At 39.8% G+C, this 25971-nt stretch overlaps 2 protein-coding genes across 2 annotated transcripts in view; both read right to left on the bottom strand.

The window, feature by feature from the left end:
* Positions 1 to 6453: 6453 nt before the first annotated feature.
* Positions 6454 to 16412, bottom strand: NUDT7 (nudix hydrolase 7). Its single transcript, XM_063140940.1, has 4 exons — positions 16243 to 16412; positions 12527 to 12680; positions 11871 to 12029; positions 6454 to 7885 (listed from the first exon to the last, which is right to left on the bottom strand). Exons 1-4 carry the CDS (start codon positions 16278 to 16280, stop codon positions 7514 to 7516), a joined length of 723 nt encoding a protein of 240 aa, XP_062997010.1. The 5' UTR covers positions 16281 to 16412; the 3' UTR covers positions 6454 to 7513.
* A 4712-nt stretch (positions 16413 to 21124) lies between these two features.
* The window catches only part of LOC134408933 (hypoxanthine-guanine phosphoribosyltransferase-like), an 87224-nt gene continuing 82377 nt past the window's right edge, over positions 21125 to 25971 (bottom strand). The window contains exons 8-10 of the mRNA XM_063141446.1: positions 25208 to 25254; positions 23064 to 23140; positions 21125 to 21172 (exon numbers count right to left, since the gene is read on the bottom strand). Coding sequence (XP_062997516.1) covers positions 21125 to 21172; positions 23064 to 23140; positions 25208 to 25254 — 172 coding nt within the window. The remainder of the gene's footprint in view (positions 21173 to 23063; positions 23141 to 25207; positions 25255 to 25971) is intronic.

Below are 25971 nucleotides of genomic sequence, written 5' to 3'. Positions count from 1 at the left end.
AGTTTAAGCCGTTCCTCTCTACTGGGCTACATTTGTATATAAACCCAAACATTACAAAACGTCAGTAGGTCTCAGTTGACCTCCTTTCAAAGGGAATCGAACCCAGGTAAGCAATGTGACCCTGGAATTTCTCACCACTCGGAGAAATGGGATGCCCATAACAATACCAAATTATATGTTATGAATACGACTCAGTGGCAGCATTTATCAGAGCAGCAGAAACATGAAAGGGAGCTAATCAGGGTGTGATGCTGTGTGATGGCATCTAAAAGCTGACGAGGAAAGAGTGATGTGAACTTTACCAGGAAGCCATTTTGGCCCCACTGTAGAGAAGGCCCTGTCTTGTGCCACCATTCGCTGTGCTTCAGATGGTGGGGTACACAAAACAGGGCCTATAGGGATCATCTGAACACATGGCTAGCTTCATATGGGAGCAAGAAGTTCTGAACTTGTTGATATCAATAACTATGGGTTATTGATATCATTTACTGTGTCCTGATGTTTCTGGTTACCTTGATGGAAAGGTTTTCCCCACCCCCTTACATACTGAACAAAGACAAGAATCACAACCACAAATCAACCCACTTTGGGCTCTGGCCATGCCTAATGCAAAAAGGTGGACCCTGGCAGGTTTTGACTGGGGTAATGAAGACCTAAACAAGAAAAAAGTTCCCCATTCCTGTTTTAGGATTTTAGAGATTAAAAACCCACCTGTCTTCCACTTCATAGTGAACTCTCAACAGATACATTACTCACCCACCCACCCCAAAAGAATTGCAGAGCTACACCACAATGTATATTTCTGCTGATGTTGAAACAGCATTCACTGGTTGCTGGAATGGAGGAATCCTGTGACCACATTTTGTGACAAAACAGAAAAAGTGCCAGTAGCAGATGGACAGTGTTTTTTCCGTAGATAAGGCTGTTAAACCACTATATCTACTTTTGGTTTTGTCACAAAATGTAGATTCAAGCTCTGTATGAAGAGTGTATCCTTTCCTACTTTTCCACTACATTACCACTAGGTGGCACTGTGGTATGGTGGAATTGTATAAGTACATAAGTGGAAAAGCATTTTCTTTCACTTTTACAAATAAATACCATATTTTCCCTGCCTAAAAAAAAAAAAAAAAACTTGCCCAAAGTGCTGTTTAGACACAGAAGCAAAATTTGAGGGTCACGTCATTGTCTAAAGAAGCCATAAACAACAGTGATGATTGTGTGATAAATGCTTCATGTAGAAAAGCTCAGTGAAAATATCTTTCACTTATATCAGGCCTCACCCGCTCACTTCCATTTTATCAATTTACTGTCATAGTCCTCCACTTGTGAACTTAAATGCAGATACTACATAGAAACAACACATTTTATGCAATAGAGTAATACTGATTACCCCAATAATTTTGGTTTTATTATTTCAAAATGGTACTTCCTGCTTTTTATTTTGTTTGTTTTATTTGGTTCAATAGCAAGATAGATAGAACAAAGGTAATTAAAGTACAACAGACAGAAATGAAATCAAATGGACAGCAGCAGGAGGAAAAAATGAAAAGCAGCAAATAGTAAAGCAAGGTAATAAAAATAATTCAAACAGCACATAAAACAGTCTATACCACTGTTCGCAGCAGATAAAAACAAAATCACTGCTCATTACTTTGCTCTAGCAAATAAACCTGATGCCTTAAAATTAACAATGACCAAGGACAAGTATTAGAAGCAAATGCATCCTTGGGCAGCCATTTTCATGTCCCACGGTACCCGACACAAAATGTTGGTTCAGGGAATTGTGGGAAATAAAAATGACCACCCCTTACTGGAAAGTCTGCAATGCACTTGGAGCCAGGGTGAGGGAGTTCTTTCACCCTGAGGGCTGAATTTAATTTCTGAGGTGCTGCTGGGGGACACATTCTAACAGTGGCTGAGGCCAGAGTCAAAAGAGGGACAAAATACTGTGTGTGTGTGTGTGAGCATATTTATTTATTTACTTCAATTCATTTCTATACTACCCAACAGCCGAAGCTCTCTGGGCAGTTCATAAAAATTAAAATCATAAGGTACAATATAAAATACGGAAGCTTAAAACCACAATATAAACCCACAATATAAAAGTGCAACCAGAATAAAACTGATAATTGTCGCTTAAACTTCTTATGTCAGTAACTAAGCTTTAGGATAAGCATTGTAGATGGGAGCAAAAAGCAGTAGCCGGAAAACCACCAAATTATGTTTGGGGGGGGGGGGAAGTGGTGGTGCCAGGGGATCTGGAGAAACCTGGAGGGGCAGTTTTGGGCCCTGGGCCTGAGGTTCCCCACCCCCTGCTCTTGAATGATATTATGTTGAGGAGATTGTAGGACATAAGAATAGTAGGTTGACATGTCCCATCTACCTTTTGCAGATAGCAACTCTGCTGTCCTCTTCTGCTACCACCAACAGGAGACCCTGCTAGGAGGACACTGATGGAGGTGGCGGCCCGTTGGAGACACTGTGCTGAGGGCTTCCTCAGATGTGGAGCTGACGCTGGGTAGTTCTCTCTTGGAATAACTTTATTTATTTATTTACAATATTTATATACCGCTCCACATCTTAAATAGTTTCCAGAGTGGTGTACATAGGTATAAACAGTAAAAAGAAAGAAGTTTTAAAAAGCAATTTAGAACTGTTCAATTTAAAACAAAGGACCAGTTTTTTTTTAAAAAAGTGGCTAGTCAGTTGAGTTAAGGAAGGCTTCTCAAAACAGAGTTGTTTTCAAGAGGTGCTTGGACCTTCTATACGAAGACTGACACTGAAAAGGAACAGAGACTGGAAGAGTGAGGAATGGGAATCTGAGGAAGATTTTAACACCCAGGTATTAAAGGTGGGCAGCTTGTGACCCTCCAGATGTTTCTGCTTACAACATCCATTAGCCCGAGCCATCATAGTCAATGGTGAGGCATGTTGGGAAAACATCTGGAGAACCACAAGTTGCCTACCTTGAATGTCAATGGTGTTCTATGGACAGAGACTCCAAACCAATTACTCCAGGATAACTAGAATGAGATACTCTGGAAAATATTGATGGAAAAAGCAAAACAAAGCAAGATTCATTTGCTTTTCTAGATAACCATCTCTTAGATGTATTATAAACTCATTGTCCAATAAAAAGGTTGTTTGCTATTTGCATTATCCTGGGGTGCTCTTCCTGCTACAACAGCCACTATTTGTTCATAATATTTTTAAAGTGGCTACTATTTCTGGATTTCATTGATGTGGGATACTTCCTGTCTTTTTGCCTTTTGTGAAAGATACTGATATGAAATATAATCATCATAACAAAGTATTTCCTCGGTTAAACATGAAAAAGCTGGGCTGCAAACAATGATACCATGTAGGAAGGGACAAACATTCCAAGAATGAAAACAATACTTTGAAATTAATGCAGAAATGGTCTCTTTGTGGGTGGGGGTGAGAGGGCAAGCTATGAATGTAGAAACCCGTGCGGAGATATTGAAGGCATGCAACTTCACCTTCAAAACTCTTTCCCAAATTAACTAGCAATGCTTTTCAAATAGGCGGCCTTTTTTTTTTTTTTTGAAACACACACACAAAATAAATGGATCTTCCTTTATTCACAGAGAAAGCTATGAGTAAGCACTCAAGACAGACAGCCTGAGACATTTTGCTGCCTGAGAGGAATGACAAGAGGGTGCCTCCATCATTCCCAAGATCAGACTTTTACTTCAACACTGGTGATGGAAAAGCATTCTCCAATGCACCTGAAAATGACAAGCTGCCATTCTCCACTGTGTGGACAGCCTGAAGACCCCTGTTCAGGCAGCATTCAGAGCTACTGTGTTATCTTACTGGTTGAACGTCTGCAGGGCTCCTGCAGTTCCTTCCCATCCTCAAAAACAGTTGCTGATAGTGGAGAATTTGGCCCTCTTGCAGTTTACTTACCCCCTAACATGTACATGCCTTGGCCGGTACATCTACCAGATGTTTGACAAGACTTATAATTTGGTTTAACTACTGCAGTGTCTCGTGTTAGTAATTATGAGGAATCTGTTGTGTAAAAAAACATAATGCTTGAATCGCCGCTCAGAATGTCACCAATCCAATGAATGGCACACCTCCTGGGCCAGCCAGAATAAAGTACATCAATAGTTTTCACCAAAATTTGAAAGAAACATAAAATATGCCATTCTATAAACTGGAGTTTTAATTTGGGTGTACCTATGGCAAATTTTATTGGATCAGTTGAAACTTTTTGCAAAATTGTAGACCTCATCAGGTATTATTTTTCAACAGGTGTTATTTTTATAAGCAATAGAATTGAGGTTTACAATGCCACAATCTCTGTTCATTTAACAACCCACCTTAATGGAAGGGGCACTCCTGTGCCCCTTAAATCTGTTTTTCATGTGCCACAAACCTTTGTTTTTCCCCTTTTTGGAGCAACAGAAATAAAGCCAATATTTTAAGCAGGGATGAAGAACGTGAGTGCCAGTGTGGTGTAGTGGCTAAAGTGTTGGAGTGGGAGTCAGGAGATCCGGGTTCTAGTCCCCACTTGGCCATGGAAACCCACTGGGTGACTTTGGACCAGTCACAGCCTCTCAGCCCAGCCTACCTCACAGGATTGTTGTTGTGAGGATAAAATGGAGAGGAGGAGGATTATGTATGTCGCCTTGGGTTCCTTGGAGGAAAGAAGGTGGGATATAAATGTAATAAATAAAAAATGTGACCCTCCAGATATTCTTGAATTGCAACTCCTATCAGCACTAGCCAGCATAGGCAATGGTGAGGGACGATAGAATTGCAATCCAACATCTGGAAGGCCACAGGTTGTCCAATTGTTTAACATGCACTCATTTATTAATGTTGAATAGAGAGCATGCCTCTTCAACTGCAAATATATGTTGTATATATCCAGCTGGGTCTGTCCCCACACACCTCCAATAAAATACAAATGAACCAGTACTTGTAAATCTTGGTAGAGGAAGCAGTAAGATTCTTTGAATTTAACAGCACTGAAATTAAATCACAATAGTATATAGAACAGCTATTTGAAGATCTGTAAATAAATCACTGCCTTCAAAAAAGAAGAGACTGGCAGTTTATGAGGTGCCGAAGACAACTCATTCAGTTGAAATGCATCTGGAAATACTTGAGTAATATTATAAATGCCATACTGATTTTACAAAAATATAACACAATTTTCTTATTCTGTAGGAGTACATTGTATTAAGTCACTCTGCTTGGACTAGTTGATACTGTTGTATATTGAATTTTGTCAATACTGCATCTGTAAATGTGGTCTTCAGAGCTTGAACCTTAGAGAACAACAATAAATGGTACCTTATACATTGTATAAAAGTCAGTACCTGGCATTTAAAAATGCACAAGAATCTATCAACATAATCCTGTCCCATCTAGCCAAAACCAATCTAAACTCAGTTCAAAGTTAATCTAAACTGAGGCCTCAGCTAGACCTACCGGTTAGCTTGCAACGGAGGAGGGAAGATCTCGTGATGTGTTTATCGTGAGATCCTTCCTCTGTTTACACGCGACGACCTCAGAAGGAGAGGCGTCGCACCCACCTTTTTTTTATTAAAGGGCCAGCAGCGCACGACCGCTCGTGCCCAAAATGTTAGTAATTTTTTAAAATTTAAATTATTTGCCCCGCTCCCCCCTACGCCCAATGGGCGCAGTGCTCTTGAGGAGCTCTGCACCGCATGCGCGACTCCCAGCAACTTGCGAGGAATCGCTGGGTCAACCTGCGGTGCCCAGCCACAGCCCGAGACCACGGAAAAAATGGGGCTAAAGGGGAGGGCGAGATCCCGGGGCAAGAGAGGGATCATCCCTCCCTGATCCCAGGATCCCCTGTGCGTCATGTGGATGCACAGGGACAATTGCATCCACGAATTGCTGGAAATTGCCATTAACTTTCTTCTAAGCTGCCATTTGTTGTCCCTTAGCTTCTCTGTCTGCATCCTGTTCATATTTACTTCTCAACATATTACTAAACAAAATCCAAGTTCAAAGACCTTGGGCCTTATACAAGTATTAGAGCTACCTTGTATAGCTGCTTATTGGAAAAAACAAAGCGTGTCTTTGAAACTAGAAAAGAACTTCAGTAATTAGCAGACTGATGTCTTCAATGCTAGTTTGCAAATTCTAATGTTAACCTATTAACATGTGCATGTGCTGTAGCCATGGTTACAATTATTTTAAATGTGTGAACATACTTAATTCTGAAGTGTGAATGATTAAGCCGGGTCATTAGAAGAACTCAGAAGAATTCATTCCCTCACCTACGCAGCATGTAACGACAGTAAGAAAGCATTTTAATGTACTCTTTTGTTTTATTGTTAATTTTAGGTAATGTCAATTTGAATACTGCCAATAAGAAGCAACAGAATTTTTTTAAAAAAACCCACTGAAGTGGTTAAATGTGCAATTACAGTATGTGTTAAGTGTCTAACAGCTCCACCAAGAGGCCTCATCCCAAACTGCAAGTCTCATTGTGCCTGGTGCTTCATTTACGTTATAAATATAGTCCATTGTATGTAAACTACTTAGAGGTTTTATTATATTAAACAGCATATAAATATTATTTAAAAATGAATAAATATTTGTCACAACTTTACCCATTTCCTACATTATTTCATTCTATCCTCACAGCCCGCCCTGTGAGGCAAATTGGATAGTCAAGCCAGTAAGGTTATCTAGTAAATTCATGGGTGGACAGGAATTTGAACGAAAGCTTTTCTACATCTTAACGCCGACAGTCAAGTTACCATACCACAACCGTTCCAAATGATTTACTGTTCCACACAACTGAAAAGGCAAAAAGAGGGAGAGGGGAAGTAAACTTTCTCATATTTGTTGTACATGAGGTGCCGATAACGTCAGCAGTTCATTCAAAATTGCAAGTTGCAAGGAACTTACAGACTGGGAAATAAAGCTAGACTTCACCAAATTCAATGCAATTTCTCCTGTATGTGTGTAAGTCATTACATTCCCATTTAAAATACATGGAATATATAATTCTCTACTTGTTTAGTTATAATTAAATTGATTAAATGTCTCATGAAATAAATTTCTCTAGGTATAGCCACTTACATGTACTTTAAAGAGGAAAAATGTCAATCTAAACATTTCTAATGTGCATGTCTGTAAAAAATGTGAGAAATCACCTGTCAGTGCAATCCTATGCATGCCTAGACAGAAGTGAATTCCACTGAGCTTAGAATAGCAGCCTGAGAGACTGATGCAAATTGAAATTTTGGTCCTTTTGATAGAAACGTGATACAGAATAGATGACTGGTGACCAGTGTGTTTTATTTTGTATAATCATGTCAAGACATGAACACTGCAAAAGTGGATCCATAAATTTATATACTTCTATAATTTACAAATACAATTTAAGGAAATGTATTTAAGCCAAATAAGTGTTTGACAATTTAAAGAAATGTATTTAAGCCAAATATTTGTCTGACTTATATGTTTTGGTAGGAAAAATTAACAGTTCCACAAGTCAAAGTTTGCTTCTCCCCCCATTGTATAACTTCATGAAATTGTTCTCAGCTGAAGAATTCAGGTTATCAAGATCAAACTGAACTTTAAATGTTGGTTTCTTTCCAAAAATTGCAAGAGCAAGGAACACCACAAAGTTTGCTGTGAGACCCCATATTGTAAAGGATGTCTTGCGCTCCGGGTCATCATATTCAAAGGAATGCATCAAATATGAAACCTCTCCCATCTTCACAAGAGGTATCACTCTGTACTTTAAAGGACTAATAAAATACTCCAATGGGACAGAGAACACATCACTGACTTCTTCTGGATTAGGATGGGCTTGGAATGTATCTTCTATAAAGGCTACAACTGGAGTTACTAAAGAAAACGTCTGAAAAGAAGAAAGGTATTAATAGGTTAAAGCATCTAAAAGTCATAAAAGACTTATCTTCCTACTACTACTTAATTATTTTGGTCCCAATTCAGGTGCCTTGCAGAACAGAAGTGAGAAAGTCTTAAGAAACTATTAAATTCATTATTATTCATTTTAAAAATTCTAATGGAATTTTCAAGTGCAATTGTTAGATAAATGATGCTGACTGTGGACAGGCCTTACATCAGAGATGTAAAGTATTGGTAGGAACAAGGTGGTAGAACAGGGATAGGGAATATTTCTTGGCTCAAGGGTTGGAATGTCACCTAGGAAATCTCCCCAACTATTTCAGCTTAACTGGCATAAGTCTCACCTCCCCTGCATTCTATCCTGTCTCCCTGGTAATCAGTCACACTTTGGGGGGTACTGTATGAGCTCTCAAAATATAAAATGGGCCAGAGCTTGGGGAAAATATATCACATTTTAATAATAATTGAAAGCTACAAACATGTTACAGTACTACTAGTGAACAGTGTGTATTAGACCTTCCCCTTGACCTGGCTCAACAATGTTGCACCAGACCCAAAATATACTGTACAGTGAAATTGGCAGATAAATTTTAACCTCAGCAAATCCTATGAGAACAAAAACAGATTATATTTATCATATTGCTGGAGATCACCCATCAAATTTTAAACTCCTATAAATAAGCCATTTTCAACATTTCAGCATGAACCACCCACAAACCAACCTCTCTTACACTGTCAAGTTTCAAATCAATATGTTGAGCCATTTGGAAATGATTTTTGGATATAATGGTGGAATGTGATTTATCCAACGCAATCTTAACATAGGACTGCAATGTGGCCCTATAATTAGCATGGATTGAGTCTTCTCATCATACAGTGATAGTCCTCTGCACTCCAATTCATCAAATCTACTGATTATATTGATATAATAACTGTTTTAATAGGCTTAGAGAATTTGTGAAATCGTCACAAGCAATCACTGCAATAAATGTATTTATTTACGTATTTGTTATATTTCTATACTGCCCAATAGCCAAAGCAGAATAGAAAGAATCAAGGAACATTAAAAAGGGATTAAGTTCTCTAGAAAAGCCTGCTACGTATTAACCATGTATATGAAACTAAAATGGGTGTAATAAATGTAGCTAACACATAATTTATATTGGAGGGGGTGGGGGACAACTAAAAGTAACTGTATCTTAAAGCTACATTTTTTGTCCTAGCAAAGTGAGGCCTTCGGTTCTATAGATAGCTCATTTAGCCAACTGAATTTGTAAAGAGATAATTCAGTTGAACTTTGAAAAAAGTCATGGTTTGATTCTATGGGTGTCTTCAGATGAGTGTTTTATCGCATGCTGCTTACAGATGTCAGTGTGTCCTTTAGACAATGTCGACCTCCTGCTCGCCTTCCTCTCCTTCTTGCCTGTTTTCTGTCACAAAATGGACCCCTTTTAAACTGATTTCTTTTATCAGAATGTGCCGCCATTTCCTGCTGTGTGCAGGAAAAATGGCACAATAAAAATGGCCCCTGAATGGGCCATGTGGTCTTTGCTCACTTCCTCTTCTCCTGGTAGAAAGAGGAAGTATCATGGGACAGGAGCGGGGGCAGAGAAGCGATGGTAGGGAACTGCGATTTCCCCTGTCTGATGACGCTCTATGTTTCAAGATAAAATATCAGTTCAATACCTACACCCATGTTCAAAGAGAAAGGGATAGTGAAAAATGCTATGTACTGTCTCCCTTGATCAAACGTAGGTGGGCACATTTAGAAGAACATTCTGTCTAAGAAGGACAAACCCTAGCTCAACCTCTGCATCGATTTTTCAAGAGGGGGAAGGAAAGATACCACACACAATGAATGGAACTCTTGGAGGGTACTGATTATCTAGACTCATTCCAGTCTGGGTTTCGACTTGGTTATGGGACTGATTCAACCATGGTTGCCCTTATGGATGTCTTTTATTGAGAGAGGGATGCAGGAATGCAACCTTGCTGATTCTTCTCAATCTCACACCAGCTTTTGATCCCATTGACCATGATATAATCCTGGAACGACTCTGTGGTATGGGCTTGGAGGCACTGTATTACAGTGGTTCCAGTCCTACCTGCGGGGCAATTACAGAGAGTAACATTGGGTAACCATTTCTCGGTCCCTTGGCAATTGAGCTATGGGATTCCTCAGGGAACTATCCTGTCCCCAATGTTGTTTAACATCTATATGAAGCCACTGGGAGCAGTCATTTGGGATTTGGAGCCAAGTTCCATTAGTATGCTGATGCCACACAGCTCTATCTCCCTGAAACATATGAATCAGGTAAGGTTGTGCAAGTCCTGGATCAGTGCCTAAACTCAGTAATGGGCTGGATGAGGGCCAATAAACTGAAACTGAATTCTTGCAAGTCAGAAGCCCTGTGAGTGAGTGGTTCCTGAGTCCAGGAGATAGTCTCATTGCCTATTCTGGATGGGGTTGCACTCCCTCTGAAAGATCAGGTTCATAGTGTGGAGGCACTCCTAGATCCATCACTGTCGCTGGAGGCCCAAGTGGCCATTTTACCAAGTTTGGCTGGTTCAGAACTACAGCCAAACTTGGTAAGGGATAGCTTGGCCACAGTGGAAAAGGTGCTAATAACCTCAAGACTGGGTTACTGAAATGGGACTGCCCTTAAGGCTGTACTGGAAACTGGAGTTAGTGCAGAATGCAGCAGCTTGTCTGTTATCAGGAGCTTCCCCTTTTCAACACAACTCCTTTGCTGATGAAACTGCACTGGCTGCCTCTTTGCTACTGGCCAAGTATAAAGTTTTGGAGCTGGTGTACAAAGCCTTAAATAACTTGAGACCAGGATACCTGAGAACATGCCTTCTCCCTTACCAACCTGCCCAATCAGTGAGGTCATCAGGGGGCATGCTCCTGGTGGCTCCAAATGGACCTATGGCCTGAATGGAATCCACCAGGAGAAGAGCCTACAGTGTAGTGGCCCCCTTCTTATGGAACTTCCTGCCTCTGGAGGTCAAGCAGGTGCCAATACTGTCTTGTTTTCGGAGCTTCTTGAAAACAGCTCTTTTCCAGGAAACCTTCCTTGGTTGATGAGTCTCAAATTCTGTTTTTTAAAGAATAATTTTAGTATCGTGTTTTATTATTTTGATTTTTTGTTCATTTTATCTCTTGCTGTTCACCACTCTGGAATCTGTCTAGATGTGGAGCAGTATACAAATATTATAAATAAATAAAAATAAATAAATGGAAGCTGGTGCACACTTTCAAGACAACATGCTCAACCCTGCAAGTAATAACAAGAGGGTCAGTTGTGAGCACACCTTCCCAAACAGTGTGCTTTACTAGTCTAGTAACAGCTTATAAAAGTTCCTTTCACTATCTGATGATAATGTTTACCTTAATGATGAAGGTAAAGTTCAGGTTGGTTATTGAAGACCAGGGTGGAAATGTTCAATTTTTTTATTTCCCTCTTCTTTGGCATTTAAGCTATAAATTCCAACTCTGTAACTAATGTCACAACAGCTGCTCAGAAACGTGAAAAAAACTTAGCCATGAGTAAAAAGATAGTTCTAGAACTTGGGTCAATGTAACTGATATATAGAATTCTGTGGCTATTGTCCTTCTCTGTCTGAAATAGTGCCTCAAGTTAAAGGATATATATCCGTATGTATACAGAACTCTGTGCTGCATCAGAGCAAAGTTCCATCTAATTAGCACCCTGTTTCCCACAGTGACCAGACAAATGCCTGTGGAAAGCCCACAAGGAGGTCTGGAGGGCAGTAGCAATCTTCTGCTGATGTTTCCCCCTGGCCTGGTGCCTCTGAACCTGAAAGCAGTATAAAGCCATCATATAGCAATTTAGTCGCCAGTGACAGTCTTATCCCTCATGAACTTGTTCAATCTCCTTTTAAAGCCATTCATCTTGATTTATTGTTGTTGTTTTTAATATAAATGAAATTTTGGACAAATTGCACCTTACTTTATCTATTCCAGGTACAAGCCTACAAATGACTTCGGTCTGTTCAGGATGGAGTCCCACTTCTTCCTTGGCTTCTCGGAGAGCTGTGGCTATTTCATCTCTGTCTGTTGGATCACTTCTACCTCCTGGAAAACAGACTTCTCCCGGTGACCTTCTCAGCTAGAAATTAAAACAGCATTTTGTTAATATTATTATTTTAATGTTGGTTAACGTAAGATTCTAGTAAACATTTAATTAGTATAAAACATACTTTTAAAAATATACTATTGAAATATATGCACAGGCCTTACTTGCAATGTGCCTTGTGAACCATTTATGTGTAGTATAGAAATCATGTTATTGTTTACATGCATGCACAGGCCATGCTTGCAATATACTTTTCTGATAGGTTTTTTTTTTACTCTGTGTTGTCTCATTCATGCTTTATATATGTATTGTTACAGCCCTTGAAAAAGGCCTAATAAAAATCAAGAGGCTGAAATATGTCAGGCTTTGCTCCATTAAATGTGTTTATCGCATCCTGAAACTATTCTCTCTTTCTGTGTTCATCTTGAATGCTCACCCGTCTTGCACCCACATTACTGTCAGGCAACAATTATTTCAGACAATCTCACAAATTATGAATGAAATCAGTTTTGGCTTTCAGATGTACACACCTTCATTGATCTGACAGTGAAAAGAACACACAGTTTTCCATCTTTGACCATCAGTGGGATAAGAACAGAGGCTTTTGCTAGTGGCAAATGGGAAAATCGGTCTCCAACATCAAATTTCTTCAACCGCAGCTTAGCTTTGTCTTTCATGCTCATTCTAGAACAAGAAAAATGAACAAACATTTCATAAAATAACAACATAATTTTAACTCTGGGGTTACTATTAATTTGCATAGGAGGAATATGAAACTTTACGCTCTAAAGCAAGTCTGTTCATTTTCTTGTAGATGCAGCGAGATAAATATTGTATGTATACATCCACAATCACCATATTGTCACCTGGAGGCAAACAGAACTATCTACAACACAAATATTGATGGTAAACTAATAACATTTTGTTTAGTCATGTAGTAAGCATTGTAAAACAAAAAGCAGTATCAACAAAACAGAAGAGCAGGCTGGTTATTATGAGCAGCATGATCTATTTTATTGGTTTTCTGAGATAACTATTTCTAATACCCTAAAGCAAATCCTAAACTGCACATAGTATCATAGTTCAACAGTGAAACAGTTTGCAGTTCCACATAACGCCCCCACCCTTCATTTTAGTCCAGGTTAATGAATACAGAATAATTGCCAGTCCAAGATCCATAAGGTTTGCTATTACACTTGAACTGGCCAAGTGACTTGATGATATAAACTAAACTTGGTCAGTTTCAATCAGAGAAAAGGATGAAAAAATGTTAACTACTTCTTGTAGGCATAGGAACACACATTGTTTTAACTGCTTTTTATTGCTTTTAAATTCTATACTGGATTTAGCTTGATTAATGGTTTAATTTGTTTTTAGCTGTGTGTATTTATTGATTTATATTGTATAATTTTATCTGTATACCGTCCTGAGATCCTAGTGATATAGGGCGGGTTACAAATATTTCAATTAAATAAATATGCTACGTGACAGCTTTCAAGTTCCATGTGTGAAAATTATATATATTACATACATGAGCCTGCAGGGTAACATGCTTTGTCAGTGTTCAGATGCCAAGAAGTGAAATAACCTTTAATTTAATTTATTTAGTAGAGCCGTTCTTACAGAGGTCAGGAAACAATTTCATATTCCTGAGCAAGAATTCCAAAAGTGCTTTTTACATATTAACTTATGGTAGGGTGACCATATGAAAAGGAGGACAGGGCTGTCAATCCAGCATTCAGTCCTGCAAAGCACTGTGTTCTACTGAATGCAAAACTTTAGGGTGTCCCTATGGAAAGGAGGACAGGGCTCCGGTATCTTTAACAGTTGCATAGAAAAGGGAATTTCATCAGGTGTCATTTGTATATATGGGGAATCTGGTGAAATTTCCTCTTCATCACAGCAGTTAAAGCTGCAGGTGCCCTGCCCTCTTTTAAATCTGGGCACTCTGGTATAGCTCCTGCAGCTTTAACTGTGGTGATGAAGAGGGAATTTCCCCAGGTTCCCCATATATACAAATGACACCTGCTTTCTATGCAACTGTTAAAGATACAGGAGCCCTGTCCTCCTTTTCATATGGTCACCCTACTTATGGTGTGGGGAAAAGTCCTACAACCCCCAGCATTCCCCAGACAGCCAAACACCCCACATTTTGCAAAATTGATCAGTCTATTTAAAATCTGCTCATTTGCAGCTCCAGGCCAAAATCCAGCATTCAGTCGTACAAAGCACTGTGTTCTACTGAATGCAAAACTTTAGGGTGACCCTATGGAAAGGAGGACAGGGCTCCAGTATCTTTAACAGTCGAACTGAAAAGGTAATTTCAGCAGGTGTCAATTGTATGCATGCAGCACCTGGTGAAACTCCCTCTTCAATCACAACAGTTAACACCCCAGGAGCCTTGCCCTCTTTCATAACCGGTCAGTCTAGTAGGGCAGGTACAAAAGAAGACAGGGCTCCTTCAGCTTTAACAGTTGTGATGAAGAGGGACTTTCACTAGGTGCTGCATGCATACAAAGGACACCTGATGAAATTCCCTTTTCAATTCTGCTGTTAAGGATACTGGAGCCCTGTCCTCCTTTCCATAGGTAGGGTGACCATATGAAAAGGAGGACAGGGCTCCTGTATCTTTAACAGTTGCATAGAAAAGGGAATTTCAGCAGGTGTCCTTTGTATGCATGGCGCACCTGGTGAAATTTCCTCTTCATCGCAACAGTTAAAGCTGCAGAAGCTATACTGCAGCTATTCTGTGACCAGTTTTAAAAGAGGGCAGGGCACCTGCAGCTTTAACTATTGTGATGAAGAGGAAATTTCACCATGTTCTCCATATATACAAATGACAAATGCTGAAATTCCCTTTTCTATGCAACTGTTAAAGATACAGGAGCCCTGTCCTCCTTTAAATCTGGTCGCAGTATAGCTCCTGCAGCTTTAACTGTTGCGATGAAGAGGAAATTTCACCAGGTGCGCCATGCATACAAATGACACCTGCTGAAATTCCCTTTTCTATGCAACAGTTAAAGATACAGGAGCCCTGTCCTCCTTTTCATATGGTCACCCTATCCATAGGGTCATCCTACAAAACTTAGACCTGAGTTCGAAACAGACATATCTCTCCTCCTAGCTGCTACCTTTTGTTTGTGTTGGAAGAGCTGCTCTGAAATTACAGCTGCCTTAAATTTATTTATTTACAAAATCTGTATACCGCTCCATATCCGAAAGTGGATTTCGGCATTGATCTCAATGGGCAACTCTCACTTCTGCCCTAATGAAGGAAACTTCTGTTGAAATGGGGGAAAGGAAATTCCTGGCTCTGTTAGCTTCAGTCTATTAATAATCTATGGACATCCCTTAACAACACTCCCAGCAGAAATATTCACCTAGACTTTACACCGATGTGTTTTGTTTTTCAGTGCCAGGGAAAGACCTTTATATTCCTAGCCTCTGATTATGAGATTGACTGGATGCGATTTTATTCAGTCGTTCATATAAAATGTTCCTATTTTATTGTGAATTCATGATTTTAATGGGTTTTTTCTTTATTTAGATAAAAATAAAATAAATATCGTGAACTGCCGAGAGAGCTTCGGTTATCGGGTGGTATAAAAATGTAAAAAATAAATAAGCATTTTTATGCTGCCATTCAGCCAAAAAAGGCTCTCACGGCGGCTTACAAAAGATTCGTCAACTTGACAGTCTTTTAGAATTTAAAAAAGCCATAAAGACTGATCTATTCCGGCAGGCCTATCCAGTGAAATTTTAGAATGTTTTCAGGATGTTTTAATCATGTATGGTATGTTTTAATTCGTTTTGATGTGTATTTTATCTCATGTTTTTATACTGTTTGTTTTACACTTTGAATTGTTTACGTTTTTGTGAACCGCCCAGGGAGCTTCGGCTATTGGGCGGTATAAAAATGCAATAAATAATAATAATAATAATTTTCTTGACATAAAATGCTGACATATTGGAGCGCAAAGGAACCTATCCATAGTATGTGCGTGTTCAGCCCAGTCATAAGTAGGTTTACTCAGAAGCAAGCGTGTAAAGGGCCGCGCAGTAAGAGCACTTGGATCATTACGCGATTCCCCTCATAACGAGGGACGGGAAAGGACACATTTTTCCCCTCACAGCCGTAGGCGGGAGCAAATCCCCCTCCCCTATTTTCCCGCTTTTTCCCACGACGCAGATGGGAGGAGCAGCGTGTCAATCATCCGTCCCGAAGGGGAGGGGATGGTACGTTTACCTTTCCCCCTCATCGTCAGAGTCCGGCACAGCCGCCATCTTGAAAACGCCGAGCCTATATCATAGCCTAGGGCAAACAGCTGTGTCTCGCGCGTGTCTCCCCACTTCCCCATCCGGCCTGCCCATTGGCTCATCGTCGCTGATGGGCAGCTCATCCTCCGCGTCCTCGTTGAATAAGCGCAGGCTGTCGCCCCTGTGCCGAACGCGGTGTTGCTATTGGCTGAGCGAAAGGGAGGATGGAATGGGAAGCGCGTGGGTGAGGTGAGGAAAAGAAAGGGGAGGGAGCGAAAGCGTTGGTGGAGCGGGCTTGCTATTGGCTGTGGTGGAGAGGGAGATGATTGGACAGCTGTGTGAGGCGTTATATTATAATAGGCAGAGAGTTGCTTAGTATTCAGTTTTGAGGTCTTGCTGTATTCTAGCCTGTCAGATATATTGGACTATACAACTCACTGCATGGCTTGTTGTGGGAATGCTGGGAGTTGTAGTCCAACATACCAGAAGGGAACCAGGTTAAGGAAGGGTGCATTAAAGAATTATATTGTTACATGAGGATCTTGTCTACAGACAAGCCAGATATTATCTGCCTGGAGTACATTACCATTAATGTGTCATTGTTTTCTTTGCATATAAAACTTTTATTTATTTATATTTATTTATTTATTTTATTGCGTTTATATACCGCCCCACAGCCGAAGCTCTCTGGGTGGTTTACAACAATTAAACATGGTAAACATTAAAAGTATACAAAATTTAAAAACCATCAAAACATAAAAAACAGTATAAAAACAACAGTATCCATTTAAAAACCATTCTGGGGTCCATTAAATATCCCGTGCGCCCATGAGCATTATAATAAAAATAAAACAATGTGGTAATAGCAGTATTGGCATTTTTGGGAGTCTATCATCCCTCCACCTGCAGAACTCTTGCATCAGGACAGATGTTAATACCACCAAAGTTGGACATTATATTGTTGCCCCAAAGCCTGCAGTGTATAAGACTTTTGAGACTGGAAGGAGAAATGCAAAATTCCTTTAAAGAAACTGTAGCAGTGAGTTCCACAAAGACCGTGTGTGTGTGTGTGTGTGTGTGTGTGTGTGTAAAAATGGCAGGATAACCTACAGTGTTTTTCTCACATGTGGCTTTTAGAACTACTGTGTCTTGTGTAAGTATTCACTCCTCTTTGACTTGTGATACAACCTGGAATTAAAATGGAGTTAATTGGTATGTCTACAATTTGATTTACACAACATACTTAACACTTTGAGGTTGCAAAATATTTTTATAGTGGCACAAAAGTAAATAAAAACAAACTGGTATTTGTTAGTTGCATAAATATTCACACACACACACCCTCCCCCGAGTCAATACTTGGTAGAAGCACATTTTGGCAATGATTACAGCTGTGAGTACTTTTGGGTAAGTCTCTATCAACTTTGTGTATCTGGATCCTACAATATTTGCCCGTTCTTCTGGGCAAAATTGCTAAAGCTCTGTCAGGTTTGATGGGGACCATTGGTGACCAGCAATGTTCAAGTCTTGCTACAGATTCTTAATTGGATTGAGGTCTGGGCTTTGACTGGGCCATTCTAAGACATTCAGGTTCTTGTCTAGGAGACAACTATCTTGTCCTCAAAGGGGGGGTGAATACTTATGCAAGGCACTGTACATTCATTGACTGCTACAACATCTGACTAGAACAAGCCCAGAAACGCAGGACTCAACAGAATAAAACTGAAACTGGCAAGAATGCACATTTTCTTCATAGTCCCATTTTGGGAAAACGGGCATGGCTTGGAGCATCCCTGAAATCTCTTCATTGGCTTCCAATTCACTCCAGAATCCAATATAAACTTCTCCTGCTGACCTTCAAAGCTCTTCACGGTCTAGCTCCTGCCTATCTCTCCTCTCTCATCTCACACTATCGCCCCGCTCGTGCTCTCCGCTCCTCTGATGCCATGCTTCTCGCCTGCCCAAGGACCTCCACTTCCCTTACTCGGCTTCGTCCTTTTTCTTCTGCTGCCCCTTACGCCTGGAACGCTCTTCCAGAACACTTGAGAACTACAAACTCAATCACTGCTTTTAAAACTCAGCTAAAAACTTTTCTTTTCCCTATAGCCTTCAAATATTGAGTTTGTTCTGACTCTATACTGTTAGCTTCACCCTACCCGGTGCCTGTTTACACTTCCCTGTGCCTGTTTGCATTCTCCTTCCCTCTTTATTGTTTACTACAACTTATTAGATTGTAAGCCTATGCGGCAGGGTCTGGCTATTTACTGTGTTATCTGTACAGCACCATGTACATTGATGGTGCTATATAAATAAATAAATAATAATAATAATAATAATAATAATAATGTCTATCAGTAAAAATTACATTAAATAATTTTAATAAGGAATGGAAGAAATAACTGTTCTGGAAACCATACAGAGAGGATTAAAGAACTACCGTATTTCTTCGATTCTAAGACGCACTTTCCCCCCCCCATATAAACATCTCTAAAAACGGGGTGCATCTTAGAATCGCGGGTGCATTTATTATTTCTTAGACACAAAGCTTTTTTTCTGCTGGTGGTACTGAAATCAGTGTGCGTTTTACAATCGATGGTGTCTTACAATCGAAGAAATATGGTATTTCCACCCATGGCTTGCACATTTTCAGAAATTTTACAACCGTGGTCTTCCAAAATGGGCTTCCTATTTCACATAAATCATTTTGGGTGAGCAAAGGCCAGTGGATATCAATATATGAACACCTGATCTTAAACATTTTATTCACCATCTTAATATGTGTGTGTATATACAGCTCAATCCCCAGTTGTTCCATTTTTCTAATTTGTGGGGCGGAGCGAGGGAAACAGGCAGAAAAAGGGCATTAAAAAAGCCACTTGCGCCCTTCCCACTGCCAATTTTTTTCTGATTTGTTTTCCTGGGCTTCCAAATCTCTACCAGGGAGTTTGCCCCACTAAATTTGCTTCTGAATAACATAGATAGGACTCGCTCTGCGCAGGAAGAGTTATGCAGTGGTTGCAGGATGAACCCAGGTTATAGAGACAAAGCAATAAATAACAGCTTATTTATCTATTTATTTCAGATATTTACATCCTGCCTTTCTGCGTTATCTCCTAAGAACCTGTGGCAGCATACATCATTATCAGAATAAAAGCAACCAAGATCATAACAGTTATAAAACAATAAACATTAAAATAGCAAATCCAAAACATGACAGATAAAAAATACCACTAACAAGCCCACTCAAAATCCCGGAGCAACCACAAACATTTCAAGTGGTGCCTAAAGACCATGAAAGAGGGATCTCCCAGAGCGAGGAAGTTCCATAGTGTAGTGATGCTGTGGTGTTTGCCTTCTAAGAATCCCAACCAACCTCACCTTTCTAGGTGAAGGATTGTGCAGAATTTCTCTCATCTGAATGGACAGGCAATTTGATGTGCTATGTGCCCTAATTCCAGTGGAAGTAGTGCACATGTGGAGTTCTGATGCTGTTGTGAAGTTCCACACGAACAGGTATGTATGGTTGCTCCAACATGAAGGTGTAATGGATGTGGCACCCTGTGCACACACAAACATATGCTTTGAGCCAATGAGCCTTCTCAGGCAGCTGCACTGATGTCCTGGGTCTGGAAGCTATCCACCATTTTGATTTCCCACAATGCTACTAAAGTGGCATCACTCCAAGGTATTGTGGGAAATTTAAATGGTAGCTCCAAGCTGGCTGCTGCTCATCACAGCATTGTGGCTGCCACTATGTAAGCCTGGGGCTTTTCAGGAAATGACCCATCAGAGGACACTTTGCTGAGGGCTCCCTCTGTAACCTAGCACAGGGCTGTGAAGTGCTGTTTTGGGAGAGTAACCATGGGCAGCAACACACATTCTTCAGAAGCTATTAGCAGGAATTCAGCTTTAGGAATGTATGAGTGATGTTCAAGACAGTTATGATCCCTCAGCCCCTTTGAATATGCAGTGAAGCCTGGACATCAAGTTTAAAACATCGTTGTGGTGTAAAGTGTGGGACCACTCTGAAAAGCCCAATTTATGTAACTATTTGGTGACATCTATTAGTCTTGCTTTCCCCATCCCATTCTTTCCCCTATTGTTGTCTTCTCCACTCTCAAACTGTTGATTGTATGCACTGTGGGGATGAGGAACTATCTGTTCTTTTGCTTGTTTTATTTGTAAAATGCCAGGCACACCAATGGTACTATAATAATTATAAGGACAATGAAGTCTATTGGACTGTAATCTTGTTACGATGGCTCATCAAGCAAGCCCGATTGCCAATAACAATTAAAATGCTGATATTTGCACACAAGCGATAACGTGGCACAGAGAGTATAGGAGAACACGCTGTGACCATTTTGTACTGATATGGCTCTCCAATTAGCTTCAAATTTATTTTACAGCCCTGTTGATTCCACAAAACAAGCTGGCTTCTATGTAATGTGTATAGTTTGCAAAATGGATTTAATTAACCTGTAGCACCTAAAACAGTTCTGCAAATAGCTTGTTCAACAATGTGGCATTCTAGTTTACAGCTGATGAACATTACTGTAGAATTTCAACAGGTCAGCCAAATTAAATGTCATTCTTCCCTGCTGCAGTTACATAAGAATGCTTTCTCTGAAGGGTACATTTCAGTTTATCAATATGAATTTAATCTATTCTGTTTTGTTACACAAGAAGCATTCTGGGATGAAATACAAACATATGTTATTTTTACCATTTATTTTAGGGAAACTATACTGCACAATGCACCTTTATGGCAACTCGTTGTTGGAGATGTCTTCTGTATATATTAAAAAAAATGGATCTTGATTTTGTTCATCCAAAGGCTGTTTATCGTCCTGGTCTACTTAATGACATAATCAGACTTTATATTTCTCCTTGGCTTTCTCATTCAAAATGCAGATATGCTTTAAGAAGAAGAAGAAAAACACACATATATACACACAATTGTATCATTCTGTGTTATAGACCAGTAAGTGTTGTCATTTGGCATCGAAAATAAAAATGGAAACCGTGATGCTTGCTTTCTCAGTCAATCCAGCTTCAAAGTCAACCTCCCAGATACTGACCAATACCCAATCCCAATCCCCTTTCCCTTTTAAACCCACTTTAAACCCACTTTAATCAACCATGCTGCTGATGGCAGGACCAGTGGTGGTACTACCATTCCATCATGGGGTAAATTCATCATCATCATCATCAATATCCCGCCTTTTCCCCAGTACTGGGACTCAAGGCGGTTTACAAGATTAAAACATGTACAATTAAATCATATAAATATAAATTTGCAAGAGTTAAAATAGAATTAAACCTACAGTACAATTAAAAACATGTTAAAAAAAATTAAAAATAGTAACAGATTAAAAGGGGGGGGGGGAATCCAATACATTAACACAGGTCCAGAATAGTTCCAAAAGCCTGCCGGAACAATTTTTTTTTTGCCTTCCTCCGAAAGTGTTGCACAGAGGGAGCCAACTTATCCTCTCTTGGAAGAGAGTTCCAGAGCCTTGGAGCAGCCACTGAGAAGGCCCTCTCCCGCCTATGGGATCAGTACTGAAGCTTTACCTACTCTTCACCCTCCTCTTTTGTCAGTGAGACTGCCTTTAGACGCACACACTCCCAACAAAGAACCGGATGGTCTGATAGAGCGCAAGGACAGCAATACACAGGAGGGAGGAGCGCATTTATTTTGCATGGAGGAAAAAAATCAGACTTTCCTCACTACAAATATAAAAAGGAAAATGGAGGGAAAGAGGCAAAATTAGTGTAGGACAGAGATGATGTCTTTTGCGTATTGCACTGCACAACTGCATACCAGGCATGGTGAATGTGTGATAAATCGCTGGTGTGATGGAGCTCTTAATAATACCCTCCAAAAATGTTGTGTTTGTGAGTCTGGGAAGATTGAGAATGTTTCACATTGTTCCTTATATGACCATCCTAAGCAGAAATTTCTTATTTGTTTCTCCAGACCCTGTCAAATAAACCCCCATCCCCTTTCCCTCCCGCTGCTACCAGATCAGATATGTACACTGCTTGTAGACCAATGTGTATTGATTACCACCCAAATTGCAAAATATGCTTTGTCATCTAAGAAAATGGAAGCTAAGAAAATACTAGCCATGTTTCCAAAAACATGGGATGTAGGGGAGATGGGCAGGATGAGTCTAAATATTGTATTTCTCATATTTGTATTTATTTATTTATTTATTTATTTATTTATTACATTTTTATACCGCCCAACAGCCGAAGCTCTCTGGGCGGTTCACAAAAATTAAACCCACAATTTGCACACATATTTGTATGTATAGTTCATTGCAAAGGGGTTATGTATCCATACTTCTGTTTATTGAATGTGTCAAATTATTTGTTATATATATATTTGTGATATATATATATATACATTCTGGCTTTAAACAGTACAAGTTGTTCATGTGGGGAGAAAGGAGGGAGGTCTCTCCCTCCACAGCATCCTGTGCACTGCATTAACAATGTGCTAGGATAAGAGGAGTGGGTGGCTCTTGGGAAATGTAGTTTTCCCAAGGACTACCATTGGACTCACTTCTAAAATGGCTGGTTTCTGAAAGGAGAACATTAAGCCCAAGCAGCTCTCTTGTGAAAGCACTTGCCCTGAAGCAAAGACATGGTTTAACAGGAAGATCAGAACAGGCAGAATAAAAGGGAATGGGAAGGGATGAAGACAGTCAGGAGAGGGCAAGAGAGTTAGAAGATAATATAAACATACTAAATAAATGACATATGTCAAAGTTTATTCAATGTGAAAGTGAGTGCACTTACATTTAGGTCCCTGAAGTACTCATTATAGTCAAGAGCATATCCCACCACAAATTTGTCTGGAATTTCAAATCCTGTATCTGTAACAAAAGTTCAGAGGTTAGAATATCATACTAGACTTGTTCAGCTTAGAAAAATGTTGCTGTGTTGGAAGAAATGATCACTCGATGCATAGTATCATTTTTGAAAGCAAGATGGTTCCAAAGGACGAGCCATCATATACGTTTTAAATACTGACCTAGTTTGCACATAACACTAATCCATGGTTTGTTGCTTTGCCCAGGGTTTATCTGGCAGATGATCAAACAAATCATGGTTTGTTTTCCCAATCCCTAGGTTGTTTGTTTCACTCTTCCTTGTCCCTCTCCCGCCTTATATACTAAATGGCTTTGTGGTGCTGTAGTACTGGCAAGTAGAGCAGTTAGATTATTATTTTTTTGCTTCTCTTGCCCGCTGCCTTGTGAAACAATCCATGAACAACCCATGGTTCTGGGTTTGCACTTAATGACAGCCTGTGGTTTAAACAACTTTGAGTTTACAACTCAAAAACAAACCATGGGTTCTCTTTCTGAGTTGTAGTAACGTGGCCATGTTCACACATCACAGATATCCGGAATTCAACAACCATGGGTTAGCATTATGTGTGAACCAGGCCCTTGCGTCAACAGCATGTAATTTTTAACAAAAGTTTTTGTTTATGGGAGAAAAATGGACTTAGTGTTTACACTGAGCTTGGGCTGTACATATCTAAGAAAGAGCCTTATCCTCTATGTAATGCATGGATCCCTGAACAGCAATAAAAAAGAAAAAAATGCACTATTACTTAACCATGATTACTAGTTAACCATGATGGTTTTAATCTGTTTGCAAAAGCTGCAAGTGAAGATATGACATGACAGTAGAGTGATGTCAGCTGCACATGCACCTAAATTCCAAAATAAGGTGACTGCACCAAGCTACATGAACTCCCAAATGTGTATAGTGCTGGCCGTACTTTCTTTCTATAGGAGACTTCAACCACACTGTCTGATGCATTCATGCCATAGACTGCATGGGCAGGACTATGTCAGTAGCAGGGGGTGAGAGATCTCCATTGGTCCCAATAGAGAAATAGTAATAGATCCAGATTCTTTCCAGATCAAAGTCTCCCTTGCCAGGCTTGATTTAACATCTAGCATGCCAACTGTGGATCAATGACATCAATCGTATGGTTGCACCAGATAAGGAAAGGATCCTAGCAAGACTAAGTGTGGTGATGGTGTGCTTTTCAGACTCTTCTCAGAAAGCCCTTCCAAAATCCATCCTCATATCTGCAAGGGTAGACCAAAGATTTTGGCAGCATCTCACTATTTATTTATTTATTTATTACATTTCTATACCGCCCAATAGCCGGAGCTCTCTGGGTGGTTCACAAAAATTAAAACTAGTGTTATCCCTCATCCAGACTATTTGCTCTAAACTTGACTGTAGTTTAGGACTGATTCAATGCTTTCAACGCAGACCAAGCTTGTGTTTTAGCACTTCTGATGTCACCTTGTTTGTTATTGCTAGTGAGCATGAGCTGAATGAATCGGCTTGTATGTAGACATATCTTAGCTTGCACAGTGGATGTGACTCAATAGAAGGAAAACCATGGGGAGGAATTGGACAAGATGAATACTGCATGTCCTTCCCATGTTTCTATGACCAAACCTGAACCAGACTGAACACAACCACTCACAAAAAGGGCATAACATGATGAGAAGGCCACAGATATACTGTATGTGTGTGCAGAATCTCATGATGTCTGCCTCCCTTCTTGGTGGAGAAAGAAAATACCATAGATAAATAAAGTATGTCTCATGCTGCATGTTAAAGGTTATGAGTGTTGGGGGTCAGATTGATGCACATACATCATTTATGCATTGGTTGTTTGTGGACAGGCCCTCAAGGTTTGAGATTCCGGTGTGAATTTATGTTAGAGACAATGTATGATGGAATACAATTGTCTTCATATTTCCTTCCATGCATGCTTCCTTCCCCTTGTATTTCCTATCACTTTGCTACCAGGATTTTCTGTAGCCAGGTTTGAATGATCAAGCTTACACATTTTAAGATATGTTTATTTTTGAAAGATTTTGAAATTTTACAGAAAAGAGCCAACTTACAGTCAGGCTGATATCCTGAAGTTCTAGTTGTCCTTTTAACAAGCAGGCTATTGGTTTGTTTTGTTTTTTCAAAGAAAGAAAGAAAATGTTTAGTATCTAAGCATGCTAAAAAAAAAAAATCATCTAAAACAGTGGTCTTCAACTGCTCCAGACCTAAAACCCACCTCACCCTCCCAATCTGAAACATAGGACCCATTTTCACAATTTTCTCCATGCCTGATCTTGCAACCCACTTTTGGGTCATAACTCACCAGTTGAAGACCACTGATCTAAAACTACGAACATCTCAATAAAATCTCGATGTTAGAAACTATATATGTGCTGGACTAAGAGATCATTAACAATAGATGAGTGGTGGGGAACCAGAACAGAAAGTTTGTATTTATTTATTCTTTATTATTGCATTTATATCCTACCTTCTTTTCCTCCAAGGAACCCAAGGTGGCGTACATAATCCTCCTCCTCTCCATTTTATCCTCACAACAACAACCCTGTGAGGTAGGTTGGGCTGAGAGTATGTGACTGGTCCAAAGTCACCCATGGCTGAGTGGGGACTAGAACCCAGATCTCCCAACTCCCAGTCCAGCATATACTCAACCTCTAGCAGGTTCAGGGTCACAACCCAGCTAGAACAGGAGCCCTAAACAGGAGGTCATTGAGCATAATTCCTTCTTGGACTGTTTGGGGGTTCATTTTTCTCCCTTTGAATATAAACCAATATATTTCCTTATGTTTGAGTGGTTCCGATTTACTTCACCATTAAA

This window comes from Elgaria multicarinata, chromosome 14 (genome assembly GCF_023053635.1).
Source record: "Elgaria multicarinata webbii isolate HBS135686 ecotype San Diego chromosome 14, rElgMul1.1.pri, whole genome shotgun sequence".
NCBI classification, from domain to species: domain Eukaryota; kingdom Metazoa; phylum Chordata; class Lepidosauria; order Squamata; family Anguidae; genus Elgaria; species Elgaria multicarinata.
The sequence above is the reverse complement of the archived record's forward strand: the minus strand, read 5'-3'. Positions and strand labels throughout refer to the sequence as shown.

Excerpts from the sequence above, each read along its gene's own strand:
- NUDT7 (XM_063140940.1), bottom strand. The coding sequence starts at position 16,280 with ATGGCGGCTGTGCCGGACTCTGACGATGAGGGGGAAAG. Across the intron at positions 12,681-16,242 it reads TCTGACGATGAGGGGGAAAG|AATGAGCATGAAAGACAAAG; the intron begins GTAAACGTACCA and ends TTCTTGTTCTAG. Across the intron at positions 7,886-11,870 it reads TTGTACCTGGAATAGATAAA|ACGTTTTCTTTAGTAACTCC; the intron begins GTAAGGTGCAAT and ends TCTTCTTTTCAG.